General features: G+C 49.9%; 1 protein-coding gene across 1 annotated transcript; it reads right to left on the reverse strand.

The window, feature by feature from the left end:
• Positions 1-4,755: 4,755 nt before the first annotated feature.
• On the reverse strand, positions 4,756-8,738 carry Krt13 (keratin 13). The gene is made up of 8 exons (XM_055620038.1): positions 8,268-8,738; positions 7,255-7,337; positions 6,900-7,056; positions 6,570-6,731; positions 6,287-6,412; positions 5,972-6,192; positions 5,189-5,214; positions 4,756-4,829 (listed from the first exon to the last, which is right to left on the reverse strand). The coding sequence occupies exons 1-8, from the start codon at positions 8,736-8,738 to the stop codon at positions 4,756-4,758; spliced, it is 1,320 nt and encodes a 439-aa protein (XP_055476013.1).
• Between the last annotated feature and the right edge of the window lie 5,874 nt (positions 8,739-14,612).

The raw sequence follows: 14,612 nt of genomic DNA on the forward strand, positions 1-14,612 counted from the left end.
GAGATGCCCTGTCACAGGGACCTCAGTGTCCGCGTCCCCTCCATTCAAGTAACACTTAACTGAACCACAAAGTAAATCTCCCCCCTCCAAGCACCTCATTTGATTGGCTCAGCAGCCGGCATTTACAGATGCTATGTGGTCCACAATGCAGCACCCCTCCTGCTAACAGCAGCATGTCTGTGGCCAGGCCTGGCACGGACTCAGGGCTATCATTAACTGCCATGCATGCTGAAGATTTTACTTTTAAGCTTCTCTGAAATGCTCACATGAAAGCAGCCGCATGGCTGTTATGACCAATCATAAAAGTTGGCCACAGATTTTGTGCCAGCTTTCCCGAAAGCCCATCCCCAGCAGATGCCTGGATGAGGCTCAGCAGCCATCCACCTGTCCCCTTCCAAACTCCCTGAGGGGGCACAGTGTGCCCAGCTGTCCCAGAGTTCCCAAGGAGCTGCTCAAAGGAACATAGTTCAGATACCCTGCTATACCCCAACCACCAACAGCCCCAAGAGTACCATCCAAAAGGACATAGGCTCCCTGAGATACACGAACCCAAAAAGTGGGAAGAGAAAAGAGGTTTCAGTAGGGACATGGGGAACTCTGTGACAATATATCATCAGCCCTTGTTAACTACAACCTTGCAATGACAATCCCTTCTCAACCTTACTGCAGGCTTTTCTGCAGTGGAACAGTGAGATTCCTCTTTCAGGAAGGCAAGGGCAGTCTCATGCCCCTGTCTGGGTGGTCAAAGCTGTCACCCAAAATAGATGAGCCAAGTATCCAGGGAGTCTCAGTGACAGAACTCCGCCCTCTGCCTCACCTTGCTCTCCAAGTGCCTGACTGTCACACCCATTGCTGGGGACAGACAGAGAGAGCCTCCTGATAGGACCAGATCTAAGGCCCTGCCCCTCTACTACCTTGGGTCCCAACAGGTGACCAGGGGCCCTGGTCTGCTTTCTGGCATGAGTCTGCCCTCTACAGGGCCAAGGCAGGGCAGGCAGCCCCATAGGATGAGTAGACACACACTGGTCCATTAACTAAGGGTGGAGCCTTGAAGATGGGGAGGTACCTCTTGCTCACGGTGAGAAGCCAGGAGCATTGAACCACCATGATACATTGCCTGCCATATGTCAGGCTTCCCCACCAATCCACCAACACCCACCTGGAAACCTGACCTATCGCTGAGGCTCCTGGACATCACAAGAATGTACCCTGGTTGACTCTTTTGTCACCTGGGCACTGGAGTCTAGGAGTCTTGCTCCTTCCCCACATTACTGGAGGTGAACACACGGCCTTTGACAAAATACCAACAGTGTCTCCTGAAGCATTTTGGAACTGCGGGTCCTATCTTTTGAACTAGGTGGGTCACTTAGAAGGTCCGAGTTGGTCTTCCTGTGTGGAGGGTGAAACACAACAATGACAGCTCTTGGGGTGACATACAGCTGCTGGCCAGAGGATGGAATGTACAGTGTGCTGTCCTTTCCAGCCCGGTATAGCCCTTTATTCTAGAGTCTCCAGCCTTGACACACACTCATCCACAGTCTGACATAGATGTGAGTCAGGTGCCACTGGGTCAGGGCTGTTTGCTCACTACCGTAGCTCTGGGAAGCAGCCACTGAGCCTGGGGTGGCCTGGGCACCTAGGACAACCCCCTAGGGAGGGGCAGTGTTGACCCAGCAGTTTTTTTTCTCCCTCAAGTGTCACCCTACCCAGGTGACTAAAGTGACAGATGGAGTCCTAGGCAGAAAGACAGGATCCCCAACCCCACCCCTCCTACCTCTCAGACCAGAGAGCTAGGTCGGCCTTCTGCCCAGCTCAGAAAGGGTAACCCGACAGAAACACTGCTCCAGACCTGCCCCACCCAACTTCCCCCAAAAAAACACCTCATGGGGACACAGAATTGTGGATTCCCACAGTCCTTCTTGGGATCTAGGTGAAAGGCTCCCAGGCCAGATAGAGTCCCCTTCCAAACTTAGGGTTCCAGTTTCTGTCATTGCTCCACCTAAATGACTCCCCTCATATTGTATGGATCATGTCAATACCAAGACAGGAAGGAAGCTTTGGCCTCAGGGATCAGAACCAGCCAGCGAAGCTCAGTTTTGAGAAGTCCTACCCTTGACTGAGGCAGGGCCCCCATTCCTTCCTGTCCTTGATACAGTAGGCTTGCTTCCATTTTCCATAATCCCTCCATCCTCCATCTAGTATATTCTTTCATGTCTTATACATAAATTAGGAATGAGGATGTGGATGGCTCTAAAACTGTTTCTATCTCAGAGGAAGCCAAAGAACCAGAAAGGTCATGACCACAAGTATTATTTGGTGAGCTCTTACTAACTGTGTGTCAGATCATTCCGAGTCCTCAACTTTTAACCTACAGGACAGGTAGCAATTTAGCAGGAAAGGAAGTGCTCATAGTTACTTCCTGTTTGTCGGAGAACGCCTTTAAAGACATTCTCTCTCCCTATCTATCTATCTATCTATCTATCTATCTATCTATCTATATATCTCCAAAATTAATCCTGTGCCAAGAATTCAGTAGCACTTGATGGATAGCTACAGCCTCAACAAGTTGATCGATCAAAAACCAAAAAGGCTTAGGAGCAAAGGGCATGGTCTCATTTTCTGTAATGCTTCAGCTCCTGGCAGAGTTCGGCCACTGGGCATGACCAGAGTCCCCACCTCCTTCTAGAGTGGAGAACAGAATGGGCTCTAGGATGAGTGGCACATAGATACTGTCTGCTTTAGCTAGCCTAGGCGGGTCTGAGCGACCTCTGTGTGCCTAAGCCATCGGCAAATGGCCTGCACATGGGAAGGGTGTAAGTTATACCGGGGATTGAGTGGGGAACTTAGAGGAGCAACAAGAAGGAGAAGGAAAGACCAGAAAACTAGGATAGGTGGCAAAGGTATCAGAGACCCTCCAACCCCTCTGGCCAAAATTCTGTGACCAAAACCAAATGTCTCCTCAGAGGTAGGGTCCCCAATTCATTGAATTCCGCTCTTTCTTCAACAAGCACTAACTAAACCCTCTCCAAGTTGAAAGGACACAGCCCTACCCCTAGGACCATACTCTCAAAGTGAGTGTAGGGTGGTACAACCCTGGAAACACCCAGAGACATGCCACACCATCTATCCATCGTGGAGAAAGATGATCCTTTTCAATCCGCATAGTAAGAACAGCCTATGGTCTCAAATAATAATAAATAAATAAATAAATAAATAAATAAATAAATAAATAAATAAATACAAAGATGTGTTCTGGAAAGAAAGAGGGGAGGGCCAGACTACGGTCTTTTGTAGAACAAGGGATGTCCAGATATCCAAAACACATACCTGCTTCACCAAGAGCATTTTGAGATAGCAGGACCTTGGGGTTCTCCTGGGAGGCTCCTATAGGAGCCAGGGCTGGAAGGAGGCCCTGTGGGCCTACAAAGGATCATGGTTTTTCTTTGGTGGCCATAGAGCTCTCCAGAGGCATCTCTGAGATATAGAAGGACTTTAAATTTCAACCCATCACCCCAGCTTGAGTGAAGGGCAAACTGGAGGCAGGGAGCACAATGAAGATGTTATAGTACCATGTCCTGAGAACTAGAATCAGGAAAGACATTGGAGCTAAATCTCTGTCCATGGGAAGGACTTGTGGAAGAAGAGAAGACAGAGACAGAGAGACAGAGATGAGAGAGATAATGACACAGAGGCAGAGGCAGAGACACAGAGACAAAGGGAGCACCAAAGTGATGTTACCTTGGATCTCCAAGTCCCTGAGAATGGGACAGGGAAGAAGCAGTCTGAGAGGGTGACCCCTGTAGAACTTTATTGTTTAGGAATGGATACCCTATGCTCAGTGGGTCAGTGACGCTAAAGCTGGAGACATAGGTGCAAGGGTCATCAAACATGTGAGTAATTTAAGCTCACAGACATGCCCATGGCAGTCCAGGAGACAGTAAAGAGCAGAGGATAAACACAGCTGGAGGAGGCTATGACTTTGGCCCAGTTCTCTAGAGAGACAGGAGAGAGCAGGGAGCTCAGAGACAGGGCAAGCCAGAGGCCAGTGCAGGCTGAGGTGCTGAGTGAGTGATGGGCTGGTCCGCTGGGAAGTTTAAAATTGTAAGCCCTTGGGGTGTGCCAAAGAAAACAGAAAGGAAGGATATCTCAGGCCAAAGTGGAGTCATCAACCTGGAAGGCAGCAGGTTGGGGCAGGGAGACCTGCGCTGGGCCACTATTTCCCCAAGATCCTTCCCCCTTTGAATGGCCTAGGAAGCCTGCTCTACACATGTCCCCCACATTTTCCTACCCTATATCTACAAATAACCCCAGCCTCCATCGCTGGCCTTCCTACAGGGAGGGATACTAAACTAATTCACTGGCCCTGCTTTCTCTCTGGTGAGTTCCATTTGCCCATGTTGATAAGATACGAATATATGGGTACTATTGTCTTCTGGGTTTGCTGTGATCAGGCCTTGCCAGAGGCCACCTTCAGAAACCAGGCCAGAAACAACAACATTTGCAGAAAATCAGGAAACTTTATTGAATTACTTATTCTTTAGAGTAGAGACATTGAGACATTTAGACTAAGAAGAGCAGAGGAGGGAAGAGAAGGACTCCAATCAGGAGAGTAGGCGGAGGGTCCAGGGGTTGACAGAGCTGTGGGACCTGGGGACAATGAGACTGGGCTTCACATCGGTTGTCCTTTCATCCTACAGGAGCCATCGGCTCTCCTCCTGAGGTTGCTGAGGGCCAGGGAAGGGACTCCAGGCCGAGTTAATACTTGCGGAAATCCAGGCGGCCAGAAGTGGAGGGAGAGGAGGCGGTGTTTGAGGTAGCTGTGCCATTTCCTGAGACAGAGGCAAGACAAGGTGCTCAGGCTGGAGAAACCCCACCCCAGGCTGAGCCAAGACCCCAGGAAGACTCCCAAGCTCCTTCATAGCCAAGAGGTACGTGGGTAGGGATTCTGTTATTGTCTCTAGTGGTGGACGACAAGACACTTTTCTAAGACAGTGCTATAGCTCCATGGGGCAGAGACATCTGTTTTGAAAGCAAAGTCGATAAACCAATAATGGAGTAACCAAGTCCCACCCAATTCCCTCCATCTTTGTACTCAGGAGCCAGCACTGCCTCCCTCCCAGCCCACCCACTCCCCTGCCCCCAAGCTCGTGAGCAGCTCAAACCACCTCCCACTGAACTGCCTCCTTACCTCCTGAGTTGTTGAAGCCAGTCATCCTGGAAGGGAGGAAAGAAACAGCCATGAGCAGAGGGCTACTGAGGACAGGTGTTCCCTGGTACTCTGATGGAGTGACTCTGTCACTTTCCAGAGCCTTGACTTGGAATCTTTCTCAACATTGTCCCCAGCCCAGAACCTTCTTTCCCCTGAGGTATCTGCCATGCTTGCCTGCTTGTCTACCTGTCTTGCCAATTTGTGTGTCTGAAAACCCTCAAAAAGAGATACTATTGGTCCCAAGATTTAGGGTGTCTGGTTCACTCAGTTCCCCACCCCCTTCCCCTAAGCCCACAAGAATGGTGTGGTCTCCACAAATAATATGAAAGCAATTAAATCACCATCTTCTCTCCTTGGTGCTGGCGATAGAGCCAAGCAGGCCCTCTGTTACCAGCTGTATGACCATCCCAAACCACTGTCTTAATAGCTTTATTTGGTTGAACCACATCTTAACTCACAGCTTTTCTGGATTACATGTTCCTTTCACATCTCCTTTCCTGTCTACCAACAAACCTCTAGGGGCTGAATTGGGAAATACAAAGGTACTAATCTAATCCTGCCAATCTGCTACAAGCAGTTCCTCAGTCTAGCTGGGAAGATGAGGAGGAGGCCTCCGAGCCCAGCTTTCTTGCCACACTATTTAAGCTCACACAGAAGCTGTCCTCCTCTGACAAGAGGGAGATGATATCTAAGACCTTGCCTGCTCTGCCAGACACTGATCCTGTGGCCACTTTCCCAAGACAGAGGGTACCAGGGACCTACCTGGAGTCCTGGCCCTCAAGCAGGCTGCGGTAGGTGGCGATCTCCTGCTCCAGCCGTGTCTTGATGTCCAACAGCATCTTGTACTCCTGGTTCTGGCACTCCATCTCGCTCCGGAGCTCGCTCAGCTGGGCCTCGATGCCACTGATGAGCCCCTGGATCTGTTGCAGCTGCAGGGCGTAGCGGCACTCTGTCTCTGCCAAGGTGCTTTCCAGGCCAGCTTTCTGGTGGGGCAACAAGGAAGAGGTCATCGGGGAAGCCAGTCCAGAGGGAGACCTAGTAGTTGGGGGGTCACAGGTTGAGGATAGCAGAGGGTACCATGCTCAGTTGGGACTGCAGCTCAATCTCCAGGCCCTGGAGTGTGCGCCTAAGCTCTGTGATTTCTGTCTTGCTGGTCTGGATCATGGCGGCGTTGGAAGATACTTCCTTGTTCAGCTCTGCACTCTGAAAGTCAAGCAGGAGGGAGTTCTGGGGTTTAGCAAGACGCCCTGACCAAAGGCCATGCCCCTGCCCCAGACTAAAGGCCATGCCCCTGCCCCAGACTAAAGGCCATGCCCCCACCTCCAACACCACCTGGCTATTGGGCTAGGAACACCAGTACCTTGGCCTGGAACCATTCTTCGGCATCCCTCCGATTCTTCTCTGCCAGGGCTTCATACTGCTCCCTCATCTCAGCCAGCATGCGGGTTAGATCGATGCCAGGGGTGGCATCCAGATCTACATTAACCTGGCCTACTACCTGGTTGCTGAACTCCTTCATTTCCTGGAGAGCAGGAAAGGAAGGTGTGAGAGGCTCCCCCTTCTCCTTATCTCCGAGTGATAGCAGAATGTTCCAGAAGATTCTTCAGGATCGGATGGTGGATGGCGATGGCAGCCTGCAGCAGAGGGCTCCCCTTGCTCAGCCCACAGCAGGCCTTTCATCCCCTCTCACCTCTTCGTGGTTCTTCTTCAGGTAGGCCAGCTCCTCGTTCAGGCTCTCGATCTGCATCTCCAGGTCGGTCCTGGCCAGGGTCAGCTCATCCAGCACCCGGCGCAGGCCGTTGATGTCGGCCTCCACGCTCTGGCGCAGGGCCAGCTCATTCTCATACCTGGAAGGTTTTTAAAACTTACAGCAAAGCATAAATAATATTAGGTGCATCTCATCCCATGCACTGAACTCCTCTCCAGCTCCAAGGCCCTTGCCCCTGGATGCTCTGGTAATCCCCTTCAAATGGGAATCCCTTTAAACTTTAGAGTCTTAAGTAAGTGAGAGCCTTCTGGGAAGGACGTGAGGAAAAGAAACTCACTTGAGCCTGAAGTCATCTGCAGCCAGCCTGGCGTTGTCGATCTCCAGGATCACTCGGTTGTTGTCAGTGGTGGCTTCCAGGATCTACAAAACACAGAAGGGGTGCTCAGGAAAGCGGTGCTTAGAAAAGCACAACTCAGCTTCATAACTGTGCTTGAGCGGGGACCAACACTCCATGAAGCGGGAGGCAAGGATGGCTCCATCTTCTTTCTCCTGAGCATTGCCCATCAGGCCAGCATGGGAGAGAACAATGATGGCCATTTCACAGGAAACACCCACTTGGGGCATCTTCCAGTAGTCATCTCAGAGCTGTCGCCTGTGGAGGCCACTGTCTTGAGAGCCTTCCCCTTCAGGTCAGAAAGGATTCGGTGTGACTTCATACACGTCCTGGCCATGTCCCTGGAGCTGGCTTCCCAGATGGGCAAAGAGGAAACCCATCTGCTTGAATCTCTTGCCCAAACACTTACAGTCTGGGCGTGTAAAGCCCATCCTGTTTAACTGGGGTTTGACCCAGGCTAGTGGATTTCTGCTCTCACAAGTTGGTGTCACAGTGTGACAGACAGGCCTCCCTGAAGGCTTCCAGGCCCTGTACCAGCCTGAGCCTCTGCCTCTTGACACCCCACTGACTCATCACCCAACGAGAATAAGTTTACATGAGCTTCTTCCAAAATAAACAATGAATAAAGACGTCTTTTCTCTGCTGGTTTTAGCCAGTTGTGACTTTTTAAAATGTCATGTCTCCAAATGCCTCAGCAATTGAATCACAAGTAACAGTTCAGGAAGCCATATAAAAATAAGATTGGCAGGAGTAATGACACCAATAAACACGAAGAATGGAGGGCATGCGTTTGGGTCTTGGTAGAGACTCTTGGTAGTGCAGTTAGATTTTTTTTTCCCCCTGAAAGAAGAGTGTGAATTCCATCCACACCTGGTCCTCTGTGACACTGCATGGCCCAGCCTTTGAGACTGCCCTGTACTGAGAAAACCTTCTTAGGTTTTTTCCAGAGTCCTCACCTTGATTCGGAGCTCTTCTATGGTCTTGTAGTAAGCACTGTAGTCCCTCTCTGGACTAGCTGGGCTCTGCTTCAGATACCAGTCACGAATCTTCACCTCCAGATCGGCATTGGCTGCCTCCAAAGCGCGCACCTTCTCCAGGTAGCTGGCCAGGCGGTCATTGAGGTTCTGCATGGTGATCTTCTCATTGCCGGTGAGGAGGCCGCCATCGCCACTTCCAAAGTCACCGAAGCCGCCACCGAAGCCACCACCGAAGCCACCACCATAGCTACCTCCAAAGCCACCCCCAAACCCACTACCAGCCCCTCCACCAAAGCCACAGCTCATGCCACCTCCGTAGCCTCCAGCTGAACCTCCGGTAACAAACCGGGACGAGCAGGTAGAGATGTTCCGGCCTCCTCCAAGCTGGCAAGAACCAGCCCCGAAACCACCTCCATAGCTGGTGGAGGAACTCTGGAAGCGACAGCTCATGGTGGGAGCAAGAGTGAGAGAACGAGCAGACAGGAGCTGAGCTTGACTAAGGCCAAGAGACAACTGTGGCTCTTCCCTGCTGTGCCTGCCTTTTATACACCCTCCACAGGGATGGGACATCCTCTCTCCTCCCTTCCCCACCCTCTGACCTGATGCCAACTGCACCTCATTTCCCACAGGCCCAGTTACCTCTACTCTCCAGGGTGGGTTGTGTCTTTGGGGTGGCTTTTTTCTTTTTAATCCTTAACAAAAGGGATGATTCAGAGGGAGCAGTGTTCTGCTTGAGACTGCGCTTTTGACAACCAAATTCTACTTCACCTTTCCAGTTAAGAAGCTCCATCCCAGCCCTGCCCAGTATTAGAATGGAGACTGAACTACAAGGGTCTGCCAGAGAGCTGGGGGTGGGAGTTTAGGGGGAGGAGAAAGCTGCAAGCAAAGTGTCCCCATGCTGTGGGAAAACACCGTAGCCCTCGCTACCCTTCCTTTCTGCTTCTAAAATGTCTGGCTCGAATGTTCTGGAAGCCCGTTAGCATTTCATCTGTGCCAATGCTCCCAACAGGTCTCATGACAAACTTTGTTGATCTCGAAGAATCAGCCACTCTTGAATACGGTTAGCCTGAGGGGGAAAAATGGTTCTAGGGGCTAGAGAGTTGGCTCTGTGGTTAAGAATCCTCGCTGTTCTGGGTGAGGTCCTCAGTTCTGTTCTCAACACCCACATGAGAGCTCACAGTCGATTGTTCTAGGGCATCTCATTCTTTTGGGACTCTGTAGGCACGAGAAACACTCATGATGCACAAAACACATGCAGTCAAACACTCATGACCATGAAATAAAAATCAATAAATGTTTTGTTTTATTTTGTTTTGTTTTTAAGAAATGGTTCTAAAAAGCAACACTAATAAGAGACCCTAAGGGACCCCAGAAAGAAAACGTAATTGAGAAAACTGAGACATGGGAAGAAAAAGTAACCCCACTAATAGGCTTAGAACCCAGCACCTTTACGCTCAGTTTCCAGTCGCATTTATTTATTTTGTGCACCGAGGGGAGACTGTGGTGTGCGCTGTGGAGGTCGGAGAACAATTGTCAGGAGTCAGTTCTCTCCTTCTACCGTGTGTGTCCCAGGAATGAACCTCTGACCTGCTGAGCATCTCACCAGCCCTGTACTCAGTTTCACTGATCTTAGCAGCAGCCCCAGGAGGCAGCTTCTCCATTATCCCCCACTTTACACACAAGAGACCTGAGCCATAATGTAGAATCTAAAATTAATCCCGAGGCTGATTCCACCTGCCTCCAGGGCTCATTGTAGGTCTATTTTGTGTACAATAAAGTTGTACACAAACCCTGAGTGTTGTCCAATTTCATTGTCACCTATGCATGCTCCTGTGCAACCAATATCCAGAACTTTCCAGCATTTCGTAAGCTCATGGTACCTTTCCTGGGTGTCTACCCATAGCTCACAACCCTAATCAAACCATTCTTCCAACCTCTGTCACCACAGATGAGTCCATAGGTTCTCCAGCAGAAGCTACCTGGCTCCCCCAGAGGACATTCAACAATGTCTAGAGTTGTTTGAGTTACCACAATTGGGCGGTAGTCCTGCTGTGCAGAGGGTAGAGATCAGGGGTGTCATTAATGCTCAGGAAAGTCTTTGCAGCGATGAATTCCACACCCCAGAGGTCTACAGGGCTGAGTACACACATTGGGGTTAATATTCCATTATTCTGGCTGTCTTGGGGCTCCTTTCAAATCTGCAGAGGCTCGGGGGTTCCTGAGCAAGGCCCTCTCTCATGATATCTGCTTCAGTCTGTAAGCATTGGACACATATGAGAGACACATATAGAGAGAAATGTCTCCAGGGCAAGGGTTAGGGTCTTTTCTGAAGATTCCCAGAGCGTAGCTACGAAGCTCAGGGACAGCACAGGGTCACTGTTGGAGGAGGCCTTGCTGTTCCAGCTGGAATAAAAGATCTTGAGGAGCCAGCCCTCTCAGAACCTGTCATAGAAAAGATGTTCCCAGGGCTGAGAAGGAAGGACCTCAGTCAGGCCCCGAGCCTTCCCCACACCAATGGGCCACAGTTACTGTGAATGGCCTCCTCAGGAGCAGGGTTAGGTAGCACAGAAGCATATGGTCTGGGGTGCTACCAGGCAGGGCTGAAGAGAGATGGCACAGGTGTGAAGCCATCCAAGAACCCCCTATGCTGATTCAGCAAGACTTGAAAAGAGAGCCCTGAGTCTGGGCCTTGTCACCTTTGCGTTCAGAGGCAGGGAAGTGGACCCATGTTCACCCAGGAGGCAGGTGGTCCTGCCAGAGCAAGACCCAGGGTGTACTGGGGTGCTCAGACATCATGGTGAGTTCAGGATTTGGGCTGACCCCTGACCCTACCCGGCCCTCCCATCTCAAACTGATGGCTCAGCTCTCTTGCTGGAAAGGCGTGATTCAGCCCAAAGCAAGAGCTCTGGCTCTCTCACTGAAGGATCAAAACTAACAAAAAGGTGATTAATGGAACCTGCCAGGCCTGGGGTGATGCTGCCCCAGTCCTCCCGGGGCTGACAAGCAGGTTGGGGCCAACGCCTCAAGTAACAATGCCACGGATCCTCCAAAGCTCCAGCAGAGCAAACATGGACGGCCATGACACGCCTCCCCTCACAGGGTCAGGGCACAGCCTCTCCCTCCCAAAAGGGACTCACAGTGTTTGGCTACGACAATGCCTTCCTCCTACATACTGTGACTCCCCACCCCCTCCAGTACCTATGGGGTAGGAAACCCAGAGCAGGCCCTCCTGGGGCGAGCTGAGCAAAGAGTCATCTGGGGACCAAGCCCCCATCTCAGAACTCAGGAAATCTGTGTCTGACATTGTCTGCTTGGCTCCTTGGCAAAATAACAGTCCAATCTCCAATCATGTCTCAAAAGCAGGAGAGGGGAAACTACATTCATTCACTACCAAGCTTAACACTAACATGGTCATTTAGCCTCATGTTAGGAGAGGGTTGTTGTTGTTGTTGTTTGTTCTTCTATATCTTTACTTTTGAGACAGAGTCCCATGTAGCCTGGGCTATATGTAGCCAAGAACCTTGAACTTGATCCTGCTGTGTCCCCCCTCACCTGAATACTAACTAGGATTATAGGTGTGTTCCACCATACCAGATTTATTCCCTGCTAATAATCAAAACCAGAGATTCATACATGCAAAACGAGCTCATTACACACTGAGCTACGTCCCCAGCATGAGAGGATTTTTTCAGATGAACCAAGTGAAGTTCAAGGAAGCAAATCACTTACCCAAGGACACCTTGAAGCCAAACTTTGAATCTGGCTTCTGGTTCTGTCTATCTATACAAAATGGTGGGGTGCTCTGGTCTTTGAGTAGTTCATTCTAGGATATTGTGATTTATAATAAAATATGAACACTTAGAGAGCTTTGTCTTTGGATCCTGGCGCATAATTAAAACTGTTAATTTTCAAGCAATGGGGACGCTGCCGGTGTATCTTTTGTCCTCATAGGTGGTTCTCAGTGGTCTTCAGTGTTAGTCACAGACTATCACTGACCTCCCGGCTTTCCCTGGAAGCAGAAGCATTGTAGATGGTTCTTAGTGGGCTCATGGACGGGGGCTCGTCACCTGAATGACTTTCAGCCTTATCCTCCCAGCCCCCATCCTCCAGAGAGAGGAAAGCAGCTGGAGGCTGTGTTCATTAATCATGCCCGTGTGGTGAAATCTCTACTCAAATCCTAAAATATGCAGTTCAGACAGCTCACAGCCGATGTGCCAGACGGGTGATGTACACCAGCTTAATGAGGACAGTAGCTCCCGTACTAGGGGCCCAGCTACACCTCACCTATGCGTCTTTCCACCTGACTGCTTGTTTGGAGCCTTTAGCCATTTACCACAATGTTTTCCTGGATTTTGTGAGCTACTCTACCAAATAATGCAGTCAGGGAAGGGAGTCTTGGGAATCCATGACTTGCAACCAAGTGAGACAAGTGTTAACTTGGTTAACCTTGGTTAACAAGTGTTAACTTGGTTAACCCAAGTGGTTAACCTGGGAATGTGCTGCCTACAACTGTCATCTGAAACACGGTTCACTCAGTCTTGTGGGCCCGAGCCCTAGCCTTTGGGGTTTGTGCTAACTCCAGTCGATGTCGGAATTGAACTGACTTGTGAGATGTCCAGAGGGTTATCACAGAAGTGCTTGTCGGAGGAAAACCCCACAGAGCAGGTCACATCCCTGTTCTGAGTTAGTGAGATTAAAGAAAAGAAGGAAGTGACCCTCACAGACATGCAAGAGGCCTGAGGCAGATGTCAAGTGACTTGTGAGTAAGGCCATGACAAACAGGTTTCTCTGAAAAGGGGGAGCTGTCACCTAGGCCTGGATCAATGGTCTGGAGGGGTTTGCTCCTCAGTGGAGTCCCCTCCCTGGTGGAAGCCTTGAGATTGCTTGGGAAGCGGATCAGCCATTCTCCGTTCAGATTCCGCTTACGTCAGAGAATAATAAAGGCATCACTGCACACTGTGCGGAGAAGCTCGGAGGACAGCACGCCTGGCAAAAGCACCTGCTGTCTAAAAGCACTTGAATCACCAGAATGCACATAAAAGACGGATGCATAACGTGTCTGTTAGCTCAGCCCTCCTACAGGAAAATGGGAAGCGGAGACAGAAGTTTCCCTGGAAGCTCATGGGCCAGCTGGACCGACAGCAGCAGCAAGCAAGCAAAAGGCCCAGAGTTAAACAAAGTAGACAGCGAAGACCAACATCCAAAACCATCCTCCGGCCCCAGCCAGCACCTCCATTCACATATACGTGAATGCTCACTCACAACGCACACACATGCATGTAATTAATAAAATAAAAATTATGTTGAACATTCTATATGCATCTTCTTATTTTGGAACAACTCTGCTGTACCATACTCTTTTATTCAGCTGGGGAAACTGAGGCTCAGAGAGGTTAAATGCATTGCCCAAACTCAGAATCCCCGTGGTGGGCTAGGATGTAGCTCAGCTGGTAGAGTGCTTACCTAGCAGGCATGAAGCCCGGGCCTTAATGCTCAGTACAGCATCAACCAGGCATGGTTTGCATGCCTGTGATCTCAACACTCAAGAAGTGAAGACAAAAAGAATTCAAAGTTCAAAATTATCCTTGGCTACACAGCAAACTTGAGACCAATCTGGAATACGTAAGAACCCGTTTCAATAAAACTATCTTGGCTCCAGGGTCTGCATCTTTACTGCCTGTAACCTACTTTAAGTCTTTAAAGTGTCCTTAAAACAAATTGGAAATAATAAGCACATTATTTTTTCTGGGATTCTGTGAGACTGCTAAATAGTTAAATTGGAGGAGGGAATAGTGAGAACCCACATGAAGGACAGGAAGTTGTGAGTGGCCTGGGAACATGCTGCTTACGGTTATTATCTGAAACAGGGTTCAGTCCTGTGGGACCGAGAAACCCTGACCTGTAAGGTCTTTGCTAACTGTGGTTGTGTCAGATTTCCAGTAGACAGCACAGAATTTCTTGCCCTTTAGTCTCACCATGGGAGGAGGTTGTTGTCCATTGTTCTGTTATTTCACTTTTGAGACAGAGTTTTCGAACAGCTCAGGCTGGTCTACAAACAAACAAACAAACGAAAAAGAACATTCTGTAGCCCAGGCTGACCTCAAATAAATTACATAGCCAAGGATGATCTTGAACTTCTGATAATCCCACTTCCACATCATGAGTGCTACGATTCTGAGTGAGTACAAGCACACCAAGTTCATTCTATGCTAGGGGTCAAACCAGGGCTTCCTGCTTGCTACCCACTGAGCTACATCGCCAGCCCTAAGTAGGGTTTGTGGTGGTGGTGGTGGTGGTGGTGGTGGTGGTGGTGGTGGTGGTGGT

Source organism: Psammomys obesus, unplaced genomic scaffold, assembly GCF_907164565.1.
Source record: "Psammomys obesus unplaced genomic scaffold, mPsaObe1.curated_primary_1811, whole genome shotgun sequence".
NCBI classification, from domain to species: domain Eukaryota; kingdom Metazoa; phylum Chordata; class Mammalia; order Rodentia; family Muridae; genus Psammomys; species Psammomys obesus.